We start from the raw sequence: 16,391 nt of genomic DNA, 5'->3' as shown, positions 1-16,391 counted from the left end.
ATGTACCTGGCTTATTTTACTTAACATAATGTCTTCCGGGTTCATCCGTGTTGTTGCAAGTGGCAGGATTTTCTTTTTTAAGTCTAAATAATATTCCGTTTTGCATATATACCACATTCTCTGTATCCGTTGGTCTGTGGATGGACATAGGTTGATTCCCTATCTTGGCCATCATGAATAGTCCTGCAGTAGACACGGGGATGCCGATATCTCCTTGACATAACTGATTTCTTTCCTTTGGATATATATGCAGTAGTGGGATTGTTGGATCATATGGTAGTTCTATTTTTAATGTTTTGAGAAACCTCCATACTGTTTTCCATAATGGCTGAATCCTGTTCGTGGTTTTTTTTTTTTTTTTTTCTTTGTTTTTTTTGAAACGGAGTCGCGCTGTGGCGCCCAGGCTGGAGTGCGTTGGTACAGTCAGCTCACTGCAACCTCCAACTCCCAGGTTCGAGTGATTCTCCTGCCTCAGGCTCCCAAGTAGCTGGGACTACAGGCACCCACCACCATGCCCTGCTAATTTTTATATTTTTAGTAGAGCCACCATGTTGGTCAGGCTGGTCTCAAACTCCTGACCTCAAATGATCCACCCACCTTAGCCTCCCAAAGTGCTGAGATTACAGGCATGAGCCACCGCACCCTGTCCCTGTTTGTTTTTAAATATCCAGCTTTAATGTCTGTCTTAACCTATCTGATGTCTTCCTTATTAACCTTAGACTGCTCATTTAGTCCGTCTATCCTCTTTATCCCATAATACTTTGTACATTTTGTACTATGCATTTATCGTATTGAATTATACTTATTTTTCCAATAATTCTGCTGTCTTTTCCTTAGTCTCCTGGAAGGTGGGTCTTAATTCAGCCAGCAGTGCCCAACACAGTTGAGAGATAGGTGGCTGATTAGATGGATGACCAACGTAGAAGTGCCAGTGTCAAAACCTAGGAATCAACGCTCCGTTCTTAACTGAGTCTCCCTAAGACACAGGAAAGGAGTCTATTTTATTCCATTTTGTTTCTGTCTTTTTTTGCCTTTATTAAGTTCAACATGTGCATATAAAAGAATAGGAAAAACAGATAAGTGAAAATGAGAGTCAACTAATATTTTTGCCTAAAAATAAGTTTTATGTGCACTAATTCTATACTTTTTCTATAACATAATTTTTTACAAGGCTTATTCTGAACATATTGTTTTGTTCTTCTTGCCCTTAGAAATATACTATAAGCATTTTTTCATGTCTTTAAACTTTTTAAATGGCAGGCTGGATATATACCACAATTTACTTAGCCAATGTCTTTCCCAGTCATGTACATTCCTTGCCATTGTTCAGTTCTATAAACTACACTGTGATATTTGTTCAGCTTTATTTTTCTGCCTATCCTTACATTTTTTCCTCAGGATAAATTCTTAGAAGTAAAATGGGTTGGCTGGGCGCCGTAGGATTACAGGCTCACACCTGTAATCCTAGTGCTTTGGGAGGCAGAAGGGGTGGGTTACGAGGTCAGGAGTTCGAGACCAGCCTGGCCAACATGGCAAAACCCCATCTCTACTAAAAATACAAAAAATTAGCCGGGCATGGTGGGAGATGCCTATAGTCCCAGCTACTTGGGAGGCTGAGGCTGGAGAATCACTTGAACACAGGAGGCAGAGGTTGCAGTGAGCTGAGATCGTGCCACTGCACTCCAGCCTGGGCAACAGAGTGAGACTTCGTCAAAAAAAAAAAAAAAAAAAAAAAAAAAAAGTGAAATGGGTTGGTTGGGCATGGTGGCTCATACCTGTAATCCCAGCACTTTTGGGAGCTGAGGCCAGGAGTTCGAGACCAGCCTGGCCAACATGGTGAAACCCCGTCTCTACTAAAAATACAAAAATTAGGCAGATGTGGTGGCAGGTGCCTGTAATCCCAGCTACTCAGGAAGCTGAGGCAGGAGAAACACTTGAACCTGGGAGGCAGAGGTTGCTGTGAGCCGAGATGGTGACATTGCACTCCAGCCTGGGTGACAAGAACGAAACTCTGTCTCAAATAAAAAAAAAAAAAAGTGACATGGGTCAAAATGCCCCCATACTGATTTTTTTCTAGTCTATACCACACTGCCTTGAGTATGCTATCTAGATTACTGTTGTGTCAATTCGCTTGGCAATATTTGCAGGTAGGGGAAAACATTTTGCATTAAACCACTGTCTTATTGATCTAACCTCCCTCCGTCCAGGAACCGAGGACTCAGCTTGATTTCTAGAGGTTGACTCTGGGTTCTATTACTTCTGTGATCATAGAGATCAGAGTTGGTAAACCTCCACTTCTGTAAAAAGGAATGAAATTAGGATACACCTGTATCCTAATGCTCATGGCATGTCGTTGAGTGAAAGCCACTAATTACTCTACGTCTGGGAACTTAAACAAATGATGTTGGCTTAGTTAGAACTGCTTTATTTGTGTGTGTAGTCTTTGAAGTCACTGAGCCCTCTCTGATTAGCCAGAAGAGGAAGAATTCTGAGGAATACATTAGGATTAAATAGAGCAAGTTTTTTTATTTTTGTTTTTGTTTTTTTGAGATGGAGTCCCGCTCTGTCACCCAGGCTGGAGTGCAGTGACACGATCTTGGCTCACCACAACCTCACCTCCGCCTCCTGGGTCCAAGCAATTCTTCTGCCTCGGCCTCCCGAGTAGCTGGGACTACAGGCATGCACCACCACGCCTGGCTAATTTTTGTATTTTTTAGTAAAGATGGGGTTTCACCATATTGGCCGGGCTGGTCTCGAATTCCTGACCTCGTGATCCGCCTGCCTCAGCCTCCCAGAGTGCTGGAATTACAGGCATGAGCCACCGCGCCTAGCCCAATAGACCAGTTTTGTAGGTGAGGATTATCTCACAGTGTAGTCAGCTTCCAGTGTACTACTTAGTCACCCATTTTTAGTAGCAGTAGTATTTACTTTTAACTAAAATTTTAATAGTCATAGTATTTTATTTTAATTAAAATTCAAACAAGATATATGCAAGTGATATATTTGCTATAAACAAATTTTATTTATAAATGAATAATAAAGAGGTTATTTCTTTCACTACTCTCTGGACATAGAATTGCATTGTTGTTTTAAACAAATGCTAATTCATTTTCTATAACTATTTTATTGAGATATAATTCACACACCATACAATTCACCCATTTAAAGTTACAGTTTAGTGGTTTGTAGTCAATTCACAGGGTCGTTCCACCATCACCACAGTCAATTTTAGACCATGTTTATACCCTTGAGAAACCTCACACCAATTAGCAATCATCTCCATGTCCTCCCAGCCCTCCTCTTGGAGGCATCTACCAATCTACCTTCTATCTCCATGGATTTGACTATTCTGGACATCTCTTATTAAGTGGAATCATGCAATGCGTGATCCTTAGTGACCGACTTCTGTTGTAGCATGTATCAGTACTTCATTCCTTTTTATGGCCAAATAATCCACTGTATGGCTATACTGTATTTTGTTTACCCATCCATCAGTTGATGGACATTTGGGTTTTTTGGCTATCGTGAACATTACATACAGGCTGTGTGGATGTGAGTTCATTTTATATCTCTTGTTTGTTTTTTAGTGTCTTTCTCGAGAAGCAGGTGGAAACATGAGCATTCAGTTTCTCGGTACAGTGGTAAGTGTGAAATCATTCTTTATTCTCTTAATTTACAGAGAAAAAAAGTGTTGAACTAGTTGTAGCTCATGTGTTTGAACTTGGCTTCATTACTGCTAGATATTTAGATTACCTCTACTTTTTTGCCTTTACAAATGATATTCTAGGGAACAACTTCATATATTTCACTTTATTTTAGTGTTCGGAATTATTATCTCTTTTGAGACAGAGTCTCACTGTGTTGCCCAGGCTGGAGTATAGTGGCGCAATCTCAGCTCACTGCAACCTCCGCCTCCCGGGTTCAAGCGATTGTCGTGCCTCAGCCACCCAAATAGCTGGGATTACAGGTGTCCGCCACCATGCTCGGCTAATTTTTGTGTGTTTTTTTCTAAAGATGAGGTTTCACCATGTTGGCCAGGCTGGCCTCGAACTCCTGGCCTCAAGCGATCCGTCCACCTCGGCCTCCCAAAGTGCGGGATTGCAGGTGTGAGCCACCATGCCCGGTGTGGAATTATTTTCAAATGGGGATAAGATATTTTTAAACATGTATGATACATTTCCTCCCAAATAGAATCAAAGTCATAAATAGTTTTATAGCTTATTACACATGTTGCCAATTATTTTAAGTCTCTTTAGAACACCACCCATCATATATTAGAACACAACTTCGTACTCTCACCTAGTGTGAGTTACAATTTTCAAAATTAGTAAACTTAATCTGCTGAAGAGGTTCAATTTATTATTACTATTTTACTTATAAGTTTATAATTATATTGGTTACTATACTTTTCAAACTAAGTTGTTTAAAAAGGTACCTTATTTGCCTTATTTGGCCTGGCGCTGTGGCTCACGCCTGTAATCCCACACTTTGGGAAGCTGAGGCAGGTGGATTACAAGGTCAGGAGTTTGAGACCAGCCTGACCAACATGGTGAAACCCTGTCTCTACTAAAAATACAAAAATTAGCTGGGCGTGGTGGTGGGCGCCTATAATCCCAGCTACTTAGGAGGCTGAGGCAGGAGAATCGCCCGAACTGAGGAGGCGGAGGTTGCAGTGAGCCAAGATCGTGCCACTGCACTCCAGCCTGTGTGACAGAGAGAGACCCCATCTCAAAAAAAAAAAAGTACCTTATTTTAATTTTCATTTTTCTGTTTATTGCTATTGTATTTGAATGTTTCTCCGTGTATTCATTCACCAGATATCATTTCTAATCTGTGAAATGTCTGTTCATGTCCTTTGGGTACCTCGGTCAGGATATGGATTCATATTGGGCATTTCAGATAACTCTGGAGTTTATTGAGAATATCAGGTATTCTGCAAGAATATCGAGAGGTATTTCATGCAAGAGAGCTTGCGTGAAAAAGGGTTTTGCAGCCATTGAGATAGGAAGGATGTTAATAAAATGTGTGTTTACTGAATGCTTTATTGTTTATAGAGATGTATATATAATTTACGTAAAGTATATGTATAGGTACTTGGTCAATGTAACCTAAATTTTAAGTATTGGAACTAAGTTTTGTGATTATTCTTGTTTTTCTGATTAGTAAGGTAATACATGCTTATTGTAAAAACTTTTAAATGCAATTCAAACGTATGTCATAAGATGTTGCATTAGTCAAGATTCTCCAGAGAAACGGAATCAGTAAGATGTGTGCGTATGTGTAGAGAGAAAGAGAAAGATAGAGAGATCTAAGGAATTGGCTCAAGCAATTGTGGAGGCTTGGCAAGACCAAAATCTGCAAGGTAGATCAGCAGGCTGGAGACCCAGGGGAGTGTTGCAGTTCAAGTCCAAAGACAGTCCACTAGCTGAAGCCCTCCTTGCTTGGGGAGGTCTGTCTTTTTCTCTTAAGGCCTTTAACGGGTTGGATGAGGCCCACCCACTATGGAGGGTGATCTGCTAAACTCTAAGTCTACTGACTTCAATGTTCATCTCATCTAATAATATTTTCAATGATTCATCTCAGTGTTTGACCTAACATCTGGGTACCATGGCCTCGTCAGGTTGACATAAAATTAACCATCACAGAAGTATATATCTTGTCCCTAGAGGTTTTTTAAGTGATTAGCAATAGATAATTCTTCCAGAAAGTTATGCATCTTTTCATGCAGTAATAGACCTTGGACACCTTTCCGTGTCAGCCCATAAGATCGACCTCAGTCACCGTAAGGGCCACACAGAGCTGCATTACGTGGATGGAGAGGACTGCTTTCACTCCTCGGTGCTCGTGCTGGGAAGTCCACTCATGCTGTCTCTGCTACTTAGCATCTCTACTGGGTTTCTAATCGGTTTCTCAAACTTCACATATCGAAAACTGAGCTCGAAAAGTTTCTCCCTCAGTTTTTCCTCTCAGAAAATGGCAACTTGAACTAATCCTTAATTACTTTGTCTCCTCTTCCTCTCCTGTCTCTCTCCCCTCTCACTCTCCCCTCTTCCTCTCTCCTCTCTTCTTCCTCTCTCCTCTTCCTCTCTCTCTCCTCTCTTCTTCCTCTCTCCTTCCTCCCTCTCCTCTCTCCTCTTCCTCTCTCTCTCTCCTCTTCCTCTCTCTCTCCTCTTCCTCTCTCTCTCTCCTCTTCCTCTCTCTCTCTCCTCTTCCTCTCTCTGTCTCCTCTTCCTCTCTCTCTCTCCTCTTCCTCTCTCTCTCTCTTCTTCCTCTCTCTCTCTCCTCTTCCTCTCTCTGTCTCCTCTTCCTCTCTCTCTCCTCTTCCTCTCTCTGTCTCCTCTTCCTCTCTCTCTCCTCTTCCTCTCTCTCTCTCTTCTTCCTCTCTCTCTCCTTCCTCTCTCTCTGTCTTCTTCCTGTCTCTCTTTCCTCTCCCTCTCTCCTCTTCTTCCTCTCCCTCTCTCCCCTTTCTACCTCTCTCTCCTTCTCTCTTTTTTCTTTCTCCTCTTTCTTTTCTCTCTCTCTCTCCTTTTCTCTTTTCCCCATCTGTCTCTCCCTGTCTCCCCTGTCTTTGTCTCTGTGTCCCCACGCCCCCCACTCCTGGACCTGCCTTTTGCCATCTCTTGTCTGGAGGATGGCAGTAGCTGGCGTCCACCTCACTGCCATGCTACTCCCTAGTCCATCACTAATAGAAGCAGGAAAAGGAGTCCTTTGAAAACATCCCTTGGTTGGCCTTGTTGCTCTTCTTCAGACCTGCTGGGCACATGCCTCAGAGTCTCTGCCCTTGTTTTTCTTCTGCTAAGAACATCTGCCCCTAGATGTCTGCTCAGGGGTTTCCTCACTTTCGTCTGGTCTTTACTCAGTAGCTCCTTCTCAAGGAAGGCTTCCCTGGTCACACCACTTACAATTTTGGTCACTCTTTCCAAAATTTTATTCCCCCTTGCCCACTTTATCTTTTTTTTTCATTGGCAGTTACCACTGCTTGACATACTGCATCTTTTCCTTTTTTGATGTGGTTGTTGTCTATCTTCCTCTCCTGGAAGTAATAAGCTCCTTGAGTGCAGGGTGATTGTTCTGTTCTGTTCAGCATGCTCTGCTCCGTGCCCTGAACAAGGCCTGGCTTGGAGGAGGTATTCAGTCAGCGCTGGGCAAATGAATGACTGAAATTGGCCAGCATAGGACCTGAGTGTGAGACTTGAAAAGAAAACTAAAGAAAGGAAATACAGGCCTGGCTCGGTGGCTCATGCCTATAAACTCAGCCCTTTGGGAGGCTGAGCTGGGAGGATCACTTGAGCCCAGGAGTTCCAGACCAGCCAGGGAAACAAAAGGAGACCCCATCCTTACTAAAAATTAGCTGGGCGTGGTGGTGCATGTCTGTGGTCCCAGCTACTCAGGAGGATCACTTGAGCCCAGGGAGGTTGAGGCTACAGCGAGCCATGATCACACCACTGCACTCCAGCCTGGGTGAGAGTGAGACCCTGTACCCTGTCTCAAAGAAAAAAGCAAATATGAAAACAAATGGAGGCCGGGCATGGTGGCTCACACCTGTAATCCCAGCATTTTGGGAGGCCAAGGTGGGAGGATCACGTGGGTCAGGAGTTCAAGAGTAGCCTGGCCAACATGGTGAAACCCTGTCTCTACTAAAAATACAAAAATTAGGCCGGGCGCGGTGGCTCACGTCTGTAATCCCAGCACTTTGGGAGGCTGAGGCGGGTGGATCGTGAGGTCAGGAGATCGAGACCATCCTGGCTAACATGGTGAAACCCCACCTCTACTAAAAATACAAAAAAACTAGCCGGGCATGGTAGCGGGTGCCTGTGGTCCCAGCTACTTGGGAGACTGAGACAGGAGAATGGCAGGAACCCGGGGTGCGGAGCTTGCAGTGAGCCGAGATCGCGCCACTGCACTCCAGCATGGGTGGAAGCGAGACTCCGTCTCAAAAAAAAAAAAAAAAAAAAAAGCCAGGCATGGTGGCGGGAGCCTGCAATCCCAGCTACTCCAGGAGGCTGAGGCAGGAGAATCGCTTGAACCTGGGAGGTGGAGGTTGTAGTGAGCTGACATTGCACCACTGCACTCTAGTTAAAAAAAAAAAAAAAAAAAAGAAACAAATGGAGAAAAAGAAAGTGCAGGGAGCTTTTTGGGACTGTGGAGCTGAACTAAGCTGGCTTCCGTGGACCTTAGAAAAGGTCACTGACTTCCCCAAGGTTTCATGTCTGGCTGGTGTGTAGAACACTGAAGGGTATACAGATTTCTCAGCTCTCAGTTCAAGGCCCGTTCCATCAGCAGGTGCCCTTCAGTTTCACTCCCTTTCATCCACTTCAGGCACCCAAAACATGCTAGTATAAAAAAACACAAGAAACAAAAACACACCACATGTACACACCCCTACCTAAATGGACAACAAGTCACCTGAAAAAAATAAAAAAAGAATGTCTTTTTTTGTTTGTTGGTTTGTTTTTGGAGACAGAGTCTTGCTCTGTCCCCCAGGCTGGAGTGCAGTGGCGCGATCTTGGTTCACCACAAGCTCCGCCTCCCAGGTTCACACCATTCTCCTGCCTCAGCCTCCCGAGTAGCTGGGACTACAGGCGCCCACCACCACACCTGGCTAATTTTTTTTGTATTTTTAGTAGAAACGGGGTTTCACCGTGTCAGCCAGGATGGTCTCGATCTCCTGACATTGTGATCCACCCACCTCAGCCTCCGAAAGTGCTGGGATTTACAGGCGTGAGCCACTGCTCCTGGCCGAGAAAAAGAATTTCATGTAGCTGACACTTTCCTCTGCCCCTAATAAATCATAGATTCCTTGCCAGTGAGTTCTAAAGAGGCTGTGTCCACTCTGTTTATACAGTTTATACCTAGCGGGAATGTCAGTTTCAGGTACAATTTCTAGAGTAATTTCTAATTATTGTAAAATTCTACAGCGCAGCAGTTTGAATGGCCAATGTGTTTTGTTTTATTGAATTTTTCTGTGTGTGTTATTAGCAATAGTAGATAAGTCTGAAAGAGGGAAAGAAATAGTTTGAAGATAGTAGTGGTCCTGTTACAACAAATACAGATTGATTCCTAGCTAGCATATGTTGCTTCAGTCAAAGATGTCTAAAGCAAATATAGTTTCCAAGACACACAGGTCAGGAATAGCAGCATGTCCCATGGCAAAGGTGATGCTTTCCAGGTATAGATTTGTCTTTGAGAGAATTCTTGTAGAATTTTCTGTGTAAGTTTCTTTTTGTCAGTATTGATAAACATGATCTTCAATGTTCAAAGGAGAGTTCAATTTTAGATTAAGAGAAGTACTTCTATTGTGTAAATAAGCTTCAAAAATAAGGTTACTGTTGGCCGGGCGCGGTGGCTCACGCTTGTAATCCCAGCACTTTGGGAGGCCGAGGCGGGCGAATCACGAGGTCAGGAGATTGAGACCACCGTGAAACCCCGTCTCTATTAAAAATACAAAAAATTAGCCGGGCGTGGTGGCAGGCGCCTGTAGTCCCAGCTACTCATAGAGGCTGAGGCAGGAGAATGGCGTGAACTCGGGAGGCGGAGCTTGCAGTGAGCCGAGATTGCGCCACTGCACTCCAGCCTGGTCGACAGAGCAAGACTCCGTCTCCAAAAAAAAAAATAAGGTTACTGTTTCAACTTAGAGAAAATACAAACTTAAAAATAATTCATTTCATTTTTTACTCACTCTGAACTTTTAAAAAAAGCCAGTTTGTGATTTTCATTTTCAATAAAACAAATCTCATTACTTTAAAAAAAAAAAAAAAAGCTTGTATTAGATATTATATATATGAAATATTATACTTTACATTCTTATAAAAATATGTAAAATAACATTTAAAAAACATTTATAAAGAATGATGATACAACAGATTTGCATACCTAAGTGTTAGACTTGAAAAGAAAACTAAAGACAGGAAATATAGGCCTGGCTTGGTGACTCATGCCTATAAACCCAGCACTTTGGGAGGCTGAGGTAGGAGGATCAAATACATCAAAAAAGCAAAATATGCAGTATGTCAAGCAGTGGTAACTGCTAATGAAAAAAAGTAAATAAAGTGGGCAAGGGGGGGAATAAAATGTTGGAAAGAGTGACCAAAATTTTAAGTGGTGTGACCAGGGAAGCCTTCCTTGAGAAGGAGGCTGCTAGCCTGAAGTTTTTAAAAACGTAACCATTAGTTTAGAAGGTCTCTGTGTTACTCCCATTCTGTCACTCATTCTCTCCCTGCACAAGGAACTAACATCTTCCCGACATGTATTTCTCATTCTTTGCTTTTCTTTATAGTTTTCTCACATTTATATCCCTAAGTGATATACATTTTTGTTTTACACGTTTTTAAACTTGATATACATAGAATTATATTCTGGAATCATCTGTGACTTGGTTGTTTTGCTCTGTGTTTGTGAGACTCGTGTGTTGTGTGGAGGTGTAATTAATTTATGCTCAGCAATGTAGGATGCTGTGGTGTTGATAAACTAGCCTGCTACTCATGGATAATTGGGTAGTTTCCAGTGTCTTGTGCTGTAATTCTCACTGCTACCCAAAGCATTTTGGTACATGAGTATACGTGTACTGATGGCACATACGCGGTCATTTCTTTTTTTTTTTTTTTTTGAGACAGAGTGTCCCTCTATCACCCAGGCTGGCATGCAGTGGTGTGATCTTGGCTCACTCCAACCTCCACCTCCTGGGTTCAAGCAGTTCTCCTGTCTCAGCCTCCCAAGTGGGTGGAACTACAGGTGCACGCCACCACACTCAGCTACTTTTTCTATTTTTAGTAGAGATGGGGTTTCATTGTGTTGACCAGGCTGGTCTCGAACTCCTGACCTCACATGATCCACCCACCTCAGCCTCCCAAAGTGCTGGGGTTACAGGTGTGAGCCACCGTGCCCGGCCATATGCAGTAGTTGCTTTAGGGTTTTGTGCATTGAGTATGCAGTGAATGAGTTCACTTTGTTCCACACGTTCACTAGGATCTTCTAAATTTTTGCCAGTGTGAATAGTGCCCTCATTGTTGTGTTAATTTGCTTTATCCTGATTATTAATGAAGTAGAACATCTTTTCTTATTTACTGGCTATTTCTCTTCGTCAACCATTTGGTTTCCACCTCTGAGAAGTACCTCTTATAGCTTTTTGTGTATTTCTCTATGACATGGGACTGCAAAAGTACATGAATTTAGTATGTGAATGATACAAATTAAGTATATGTCATTTGGCTTTTCACTATTACTCTTTGTTGCATTACTAATGCACCAAGGGTTAGGTGTGGACTTTTTTGACTCATTCTTGTAGGGTCCAGCCCTACGGGGCTTAGCGGATGTTCTCCTAGTGTGTGGAGACGAGAGATTGTAATAAATAAAGACACAAGACAAAGAGATAAAGAGAAAGCAGCTGGGCCCGGTGGGGGACCACTACCATCAAGACGCGGAGACCGTTAGTGGCCCCAAACGGCTGGGCGTGCTGATGTTTATTGCATACAAGACCGGGGGGCAGGGTAAGGAGGAGAGTGAATCTTCCAAGTGATTGACAAAGTCAAGCAAGTCACGTGATCATAGAAGGGGCCCTTCCCTTTTAGGTAGCCAAAGCAGAGAGAGAAGGCAGCATACGTCAGCGTTTTCTTCTATGCACTTGTAAGAAAGATCAAAGACTTTAAGACTTTCACTATTTCTTCTACTGCTATCTACTGTGACTTCAAAGAGGAACCAGGAGTACAGGAGGAACATGAAAGTGGACAAGGAGCGTGACCGTTGAAGCGCAGCACCACAGGGAGGGGTTTAGGCCTCCAGATGACTGCGGGCAGGCCTGGATAATATCCAGCCTCCCACAAGAAGCTGGTGGAGCAGTGTTCCCTGACTCCTCCAATGAAAGGAGACTCCCTTTCGCGGTCTGCTAAGTAATGGGTGTCTTCCCAGACAGTGGCATTACCGCCTGATCAAGGAGCCCTCAAGTGGCCCTTATGCGGGCGTCACAGAGAGCTCACCTCTTGCCTTCTTGGTCACTTTTCACAATGTCCCTTTAGCACCTGACCCTATGCCCGCTGGTTATTCCTAGGTTATATTAGTAATGCAACAAAGAGTAATACTGAAAGCTAATGACTCATAATGTTTATAATGATTGATAATGTCCATGATCATCTCTATATCTAATTTGTAGTATGACTATTCTTATTCTATTTTCTTTAATATACTGAAACAGTTTGTGCCTTCAGTCTCTTGCCTCAGCACCTAGGTAATCTTTCGCCCACACGTTCTGACTGTGAGCTATGAATGGAAGTGACTGTCAACGACTCTGAAGGTTCTGAGATTTATGCTACTTGCTGGCTGACAAATCAGCCTGTGACATTTCATGGATGCTGATAGAAGACATGAGACTCCAGGATCAGAGATGAAGGATAGTTTATTACAGCAGCAGCAGTGGTCAGGGTACCATTGTCTTTGTACCATTTCCCTGAACCCAGATTCCCCTAGGGCAATGCAAAGAGACATGATACCTGCACACATAGTGGGTTGCATTATAGGAGAGGAGCTCTGAGTTTAGAGAACCTGAGTCTTTTTATAATGTGCAGTAATCGCACCTGCCCTTTGAGCTGGAGGGAGACACTCTACCAAGGCCATTTACTATACAAGCATATTTGAAAAGATAGTTCAGAGCAAAGAACAATCAGTGTCTTGCTCACAAGAAGTGAAAAAATGCAAGAGACCTGGGGGTGAATTGTCTCCTGGTAGTGATGTGTGCCACTTTTGGTCAGAGATAGCTAAGAGCAAATGTGAGCCCTCTAGTCCCTGCCATGCCCCGCTTGGAGGTTCTGTGTGACGCTGATGCTCCTGGCAGCATGAGTTCCTGCTGAAGAGTGGCAGTGAGCACTGCTACCTGCAAGCTGTAGTAGACTGAGATCTCAGTGTTGACTTATTGCTGATGCATAGCCCAGCTTATCCTAATAGTCTGGGAACATGAAGGACCACCTTCTGTTCATAGAACCCCATGTCCGCTTATATAGATTTCAGATTTTATATAGATTCATTAGGTTTATTCTGTCTACTTTCAGTCCTTTCGCTCATAAACTTTCAATCCAAGTATAAGGTCTTTTTCCTGTTATGCTGTTTAAACTTTATTTTAAAATTGTGGCCAAGCATGGTGGCTCATGCCTGTAATCCCAGCTACTCAGGAGGATTGCTTGAGCCTAGGAGTTCAAGACCAGCCTGGGCAACAGTAGGACCCCATCTCTACAGACACACACACACACACACACACACACACACACACACATAAAATAGCGGAGTGTGGTGACGCCCACCTATAGACCCGGGTACTCAGAAGGCTAAGGAGTAAAGATGGCTTGAGCCTAAGAGTTCAAGGCTATAGTGAGGTGTGACTACCCCACTTCACTCCAGCCTGGGCAACAGAGTGAGACCCCACCTCAAAAAAATCAAAAAACGAAGATTTAAAAATTAAAATAAAATTGTTAGCCAGTTTTTTGTTTAATGAAGGGAAAGTTTTCCAAATTAACAGAATGGGACATTCAGATACAATTTGTGCCTTTATGACCCAGGAGAGCACATTTGGCCTGGGTGTACATACATGTACTCAGGACACCGCATTTTTACCTTTCATATCTATCCGTTTCATTACTCTGCCACTCCCAAACTGTAATACATAGTATTCCATGTTAGTTTCCTAGGGCTGATGCAACAAATTAGCACAAACCGGGTGGCTTAAAATACAGAAATGTATTCCCTCACAGTTCTGGGAGCCAGGAATCTAAAATCAAGGTGTGGGCAGGGTTGGCGCCTCCCTAGAGGCTCTTAGGGAGGGTCTGTTCTGTGCCTCTCTCCTGGCTTCTAGTAGCTCCTGGCAGTCCTCGCCTTCCTTGGCTTGTAGCTATGTAATTCCAGGCTCTTCTTCTGCTGTCACATGGCCTTCTTCCCTATGCCTGTGTGTGTTCATTCACATAAATCCAGCACCACCAGTCATCAGATTTAGGGCTCACCCTAATCCAGTGAAACCTCATTTAATTCATTATGTCTGCAAAGACCCTATTCCCAAATAAGGTCACATTCTGAGGTTCTGAGTAGATACGAATTTTGGGATGACACTGTTCAACCCAGTATGCTATATAGATCTGAAAGCATACTTAACACATATGTAAAGCTAAAAAGTGACTGAGGTGACTTACCTAAAAATATATTTTACAAACAGAGCATTACTTCTTAGGTCTTATTTGAGTACTACCATTTATTTCCCTGGTATTTTCATACATCACCTGTATGACTGCAGTTCGTACCCCATACTCAAAAATGCAGGAACACTGATGATGGGTATGCCTAATTTTCAGAAGACAAAAGTGAGCATAGAAAGGTTAAATAACTATCTCATGGTAATAATTGGTAGAAACAGGATGCAAAACCAGCCCTTGCCGACTTTAAAGTCAGGCTGTTGAACATCAGAGTACCTTAAGAACAAATTGCTTGACTGTGGAATCCAGGGAGCTCTCTGCAGTAACTGCTAAGTACAACTGCTCAGGCTGCCATAATGAAACACCATTGACCGGGTGGCTTAAACAACAGATGTTTATTTCTCACAGTTTTAGAGCCTGGGAAGTCTAAGTAAGGTGCCAGCAGATTCAGTTCCTGGTGAGGGCCCTCTTCCTAGGCTGGAGGCAGATGCCTATTCTCCCGTAGCAGAGAGAGAGTGCAAACTCTGATCTCCCTTCCTGTTAAGGGCACTAATCCCATCATGGGGCCCCACCCTCATGACCTCCTCTAATGAACTCTGAAAGGCTCCATCTCCAAATACTGTCACATTGAGGGTTAGGCATTCAGCACACGAATTTGGACATTCAGTCCCTAACATACATTTAGTTGGTAAGCTGCAGATCCCAGAATTTTTCCAGGATATCTGTGCCCATTTCAAATTGCAAATTGTCTAGGTTTTATTTGTTTTGTTTGCATGTTTTTGGTGAAGCTGTGAGTCTGTGTACATCAGATAGTATAAGCTCACAAAGAAATCGAAGAGAGCTGGTGTTTTACTTAACCAGAATTCCTTACTTGAACTGTGCTTCACAATAAAAATAAATATTTTGTTATTAAAGAATGCAGAAGTTATTTTATTGCAAATTTTTATTATAATTACATTTTAAAGTACTATAATAAGGCAAACATATCTTAGTGAGACTGACTTTTTTTCTTTTGTAAAAACGATGTTTGTATGAAAGGGAAAATAAGCTTAGACTCCATTGAACAGCTTCTTCGTGGCTACAGTATTGGCATTCACCCAAGGACTCTTGAGAAACGATCAAATTTTCAGTATCTTTGAAGCTTAGCCAGAGATCTGATGAAACCAAATGATGCTAAAGTTCTTAAAGCTAATTTAAATCTCAAATTACACATTTTAAATTAAGTTTTTATTGATAATAAATCTACTTTATTTCATATTACCCTTGAAAGCTTGAGTGATAATATTAGTAGAATAAACATGTTTTACAAAGATTTACCATTAAGAATGCTATTAATATGACCCTTGATACACCAGCACAATTAGATTTCAAAGTAAGCACTTATGAAGTAACAGCGATTAATGACAACCATCGAAAACAATTTTGAACTCCATCAGTTTAACTCAGGAGGGTAAACTTAATATGATAATTCGTCTAGTTGAATTGTATCAGCTTAGCAGGAAGGTATGTAAATATGTGACCCTTACCTAGCTTCTAAATGGATGCTGTGCTGATAGATTTATCAGTTCCATTAAAGAACTTTGGGGAACTTTGGAGTTTCAGCAATTGTTCCCTTGGAGTCTGAAAACCCAACCTGATCTCATACTGGGACCATTCTGGTCTGCATATTTCCATAATTTGCCTTTGCTACTAATATGACAGCAAGACACAAATAACTGTTTCTAATAATATCAGATGGAGTTGTGGAGGACAGCATTTTAATGTAGTAAAAGACCTCCCCGTGGGGTTGTTATTGCTACTATAGAACAGCAGCTACACAGTTGCAACTGTAGTCTCTTAATTGATTCGTTTAATTAGCAAGAGCTGAAGCTTGGGCTGTATCTTGTCATCTGATATCTTAGGACTCGAAATTTGCATCATTCATATTTATAGATATGTAAACGTCATCAAAAAGGTCTTCTGCTTCTGAAAATTCACTTACGGATATCAAATTTTAATAGAGCAGACTCCCATTTGTTTGAAATTTAACTAACTGGAAAATGAAAAGAATTAAGTTTGTTACTGTTTTTCTTTATACTCTTGAGAAATAAGTGATATCATGTATTTTTGGTTGTGTATCATCTCCTAAACGTAAACTTCCAGAGAACTTCTTCAGTCTTCTATATCTCATAATTCCATAAGCAGTCCCTCAACTGACATGTCTGACTTAAGTTGATCTCTCCTCCC

At 42.3% G+C, this 16,391-nt stretch overlaps 1 protein-coding gene across 8 annotated transcripts in view; it reads left to right on the top strand.

Moving 5' to 3' along the window:
* PCCA (propionyl-CoA carboxylase subunit alpha) overlaps positions 1–16,391 on the top strand; it is a 452,191-nt gene that overhangs the window by 367,396 nt on the left and 68,404 nt on the right. For 7 of the 8 annotated variants that reach the window (XM_055244179.2, XM_055244183.2, XM_055244186.2 and 4 more), the window contains one exon: positions 3,588–3,641. The exons of the other annotated variant lie outside the window; for it this stretch is intronic. In XM_055244179.2, coding sequence (XP_055100154.1) covers positions 3,588–3,641 — 54 coding nt within the window. The remainder of the gene's footprint in view (positions 1–3,587; positions 3,642–16,391) is intronic. 8 annotated transcript variants of the gene reach the window in all.

This window comes from Symphalangus syndactylus, chromosome 15, assembly GCF_028878055.3.
Source record: "Symphalangus syndactylus isolate Jambi chromosome 15, NHGRI_mSymSyn1-v2.1_pri, whole genome shotgun sequence".
NCBI classification, from domain to species: Eukaryota; Metazoa; Chordata; class Mammalia; order Primates; family Hylobatidae; genus Symphalangus; species Symphalangus syndactylus.
Note: the sequence above shows the minus strand (reverse complement) of the source record. Positions and strands in the feature narration are given on the sequence as shown.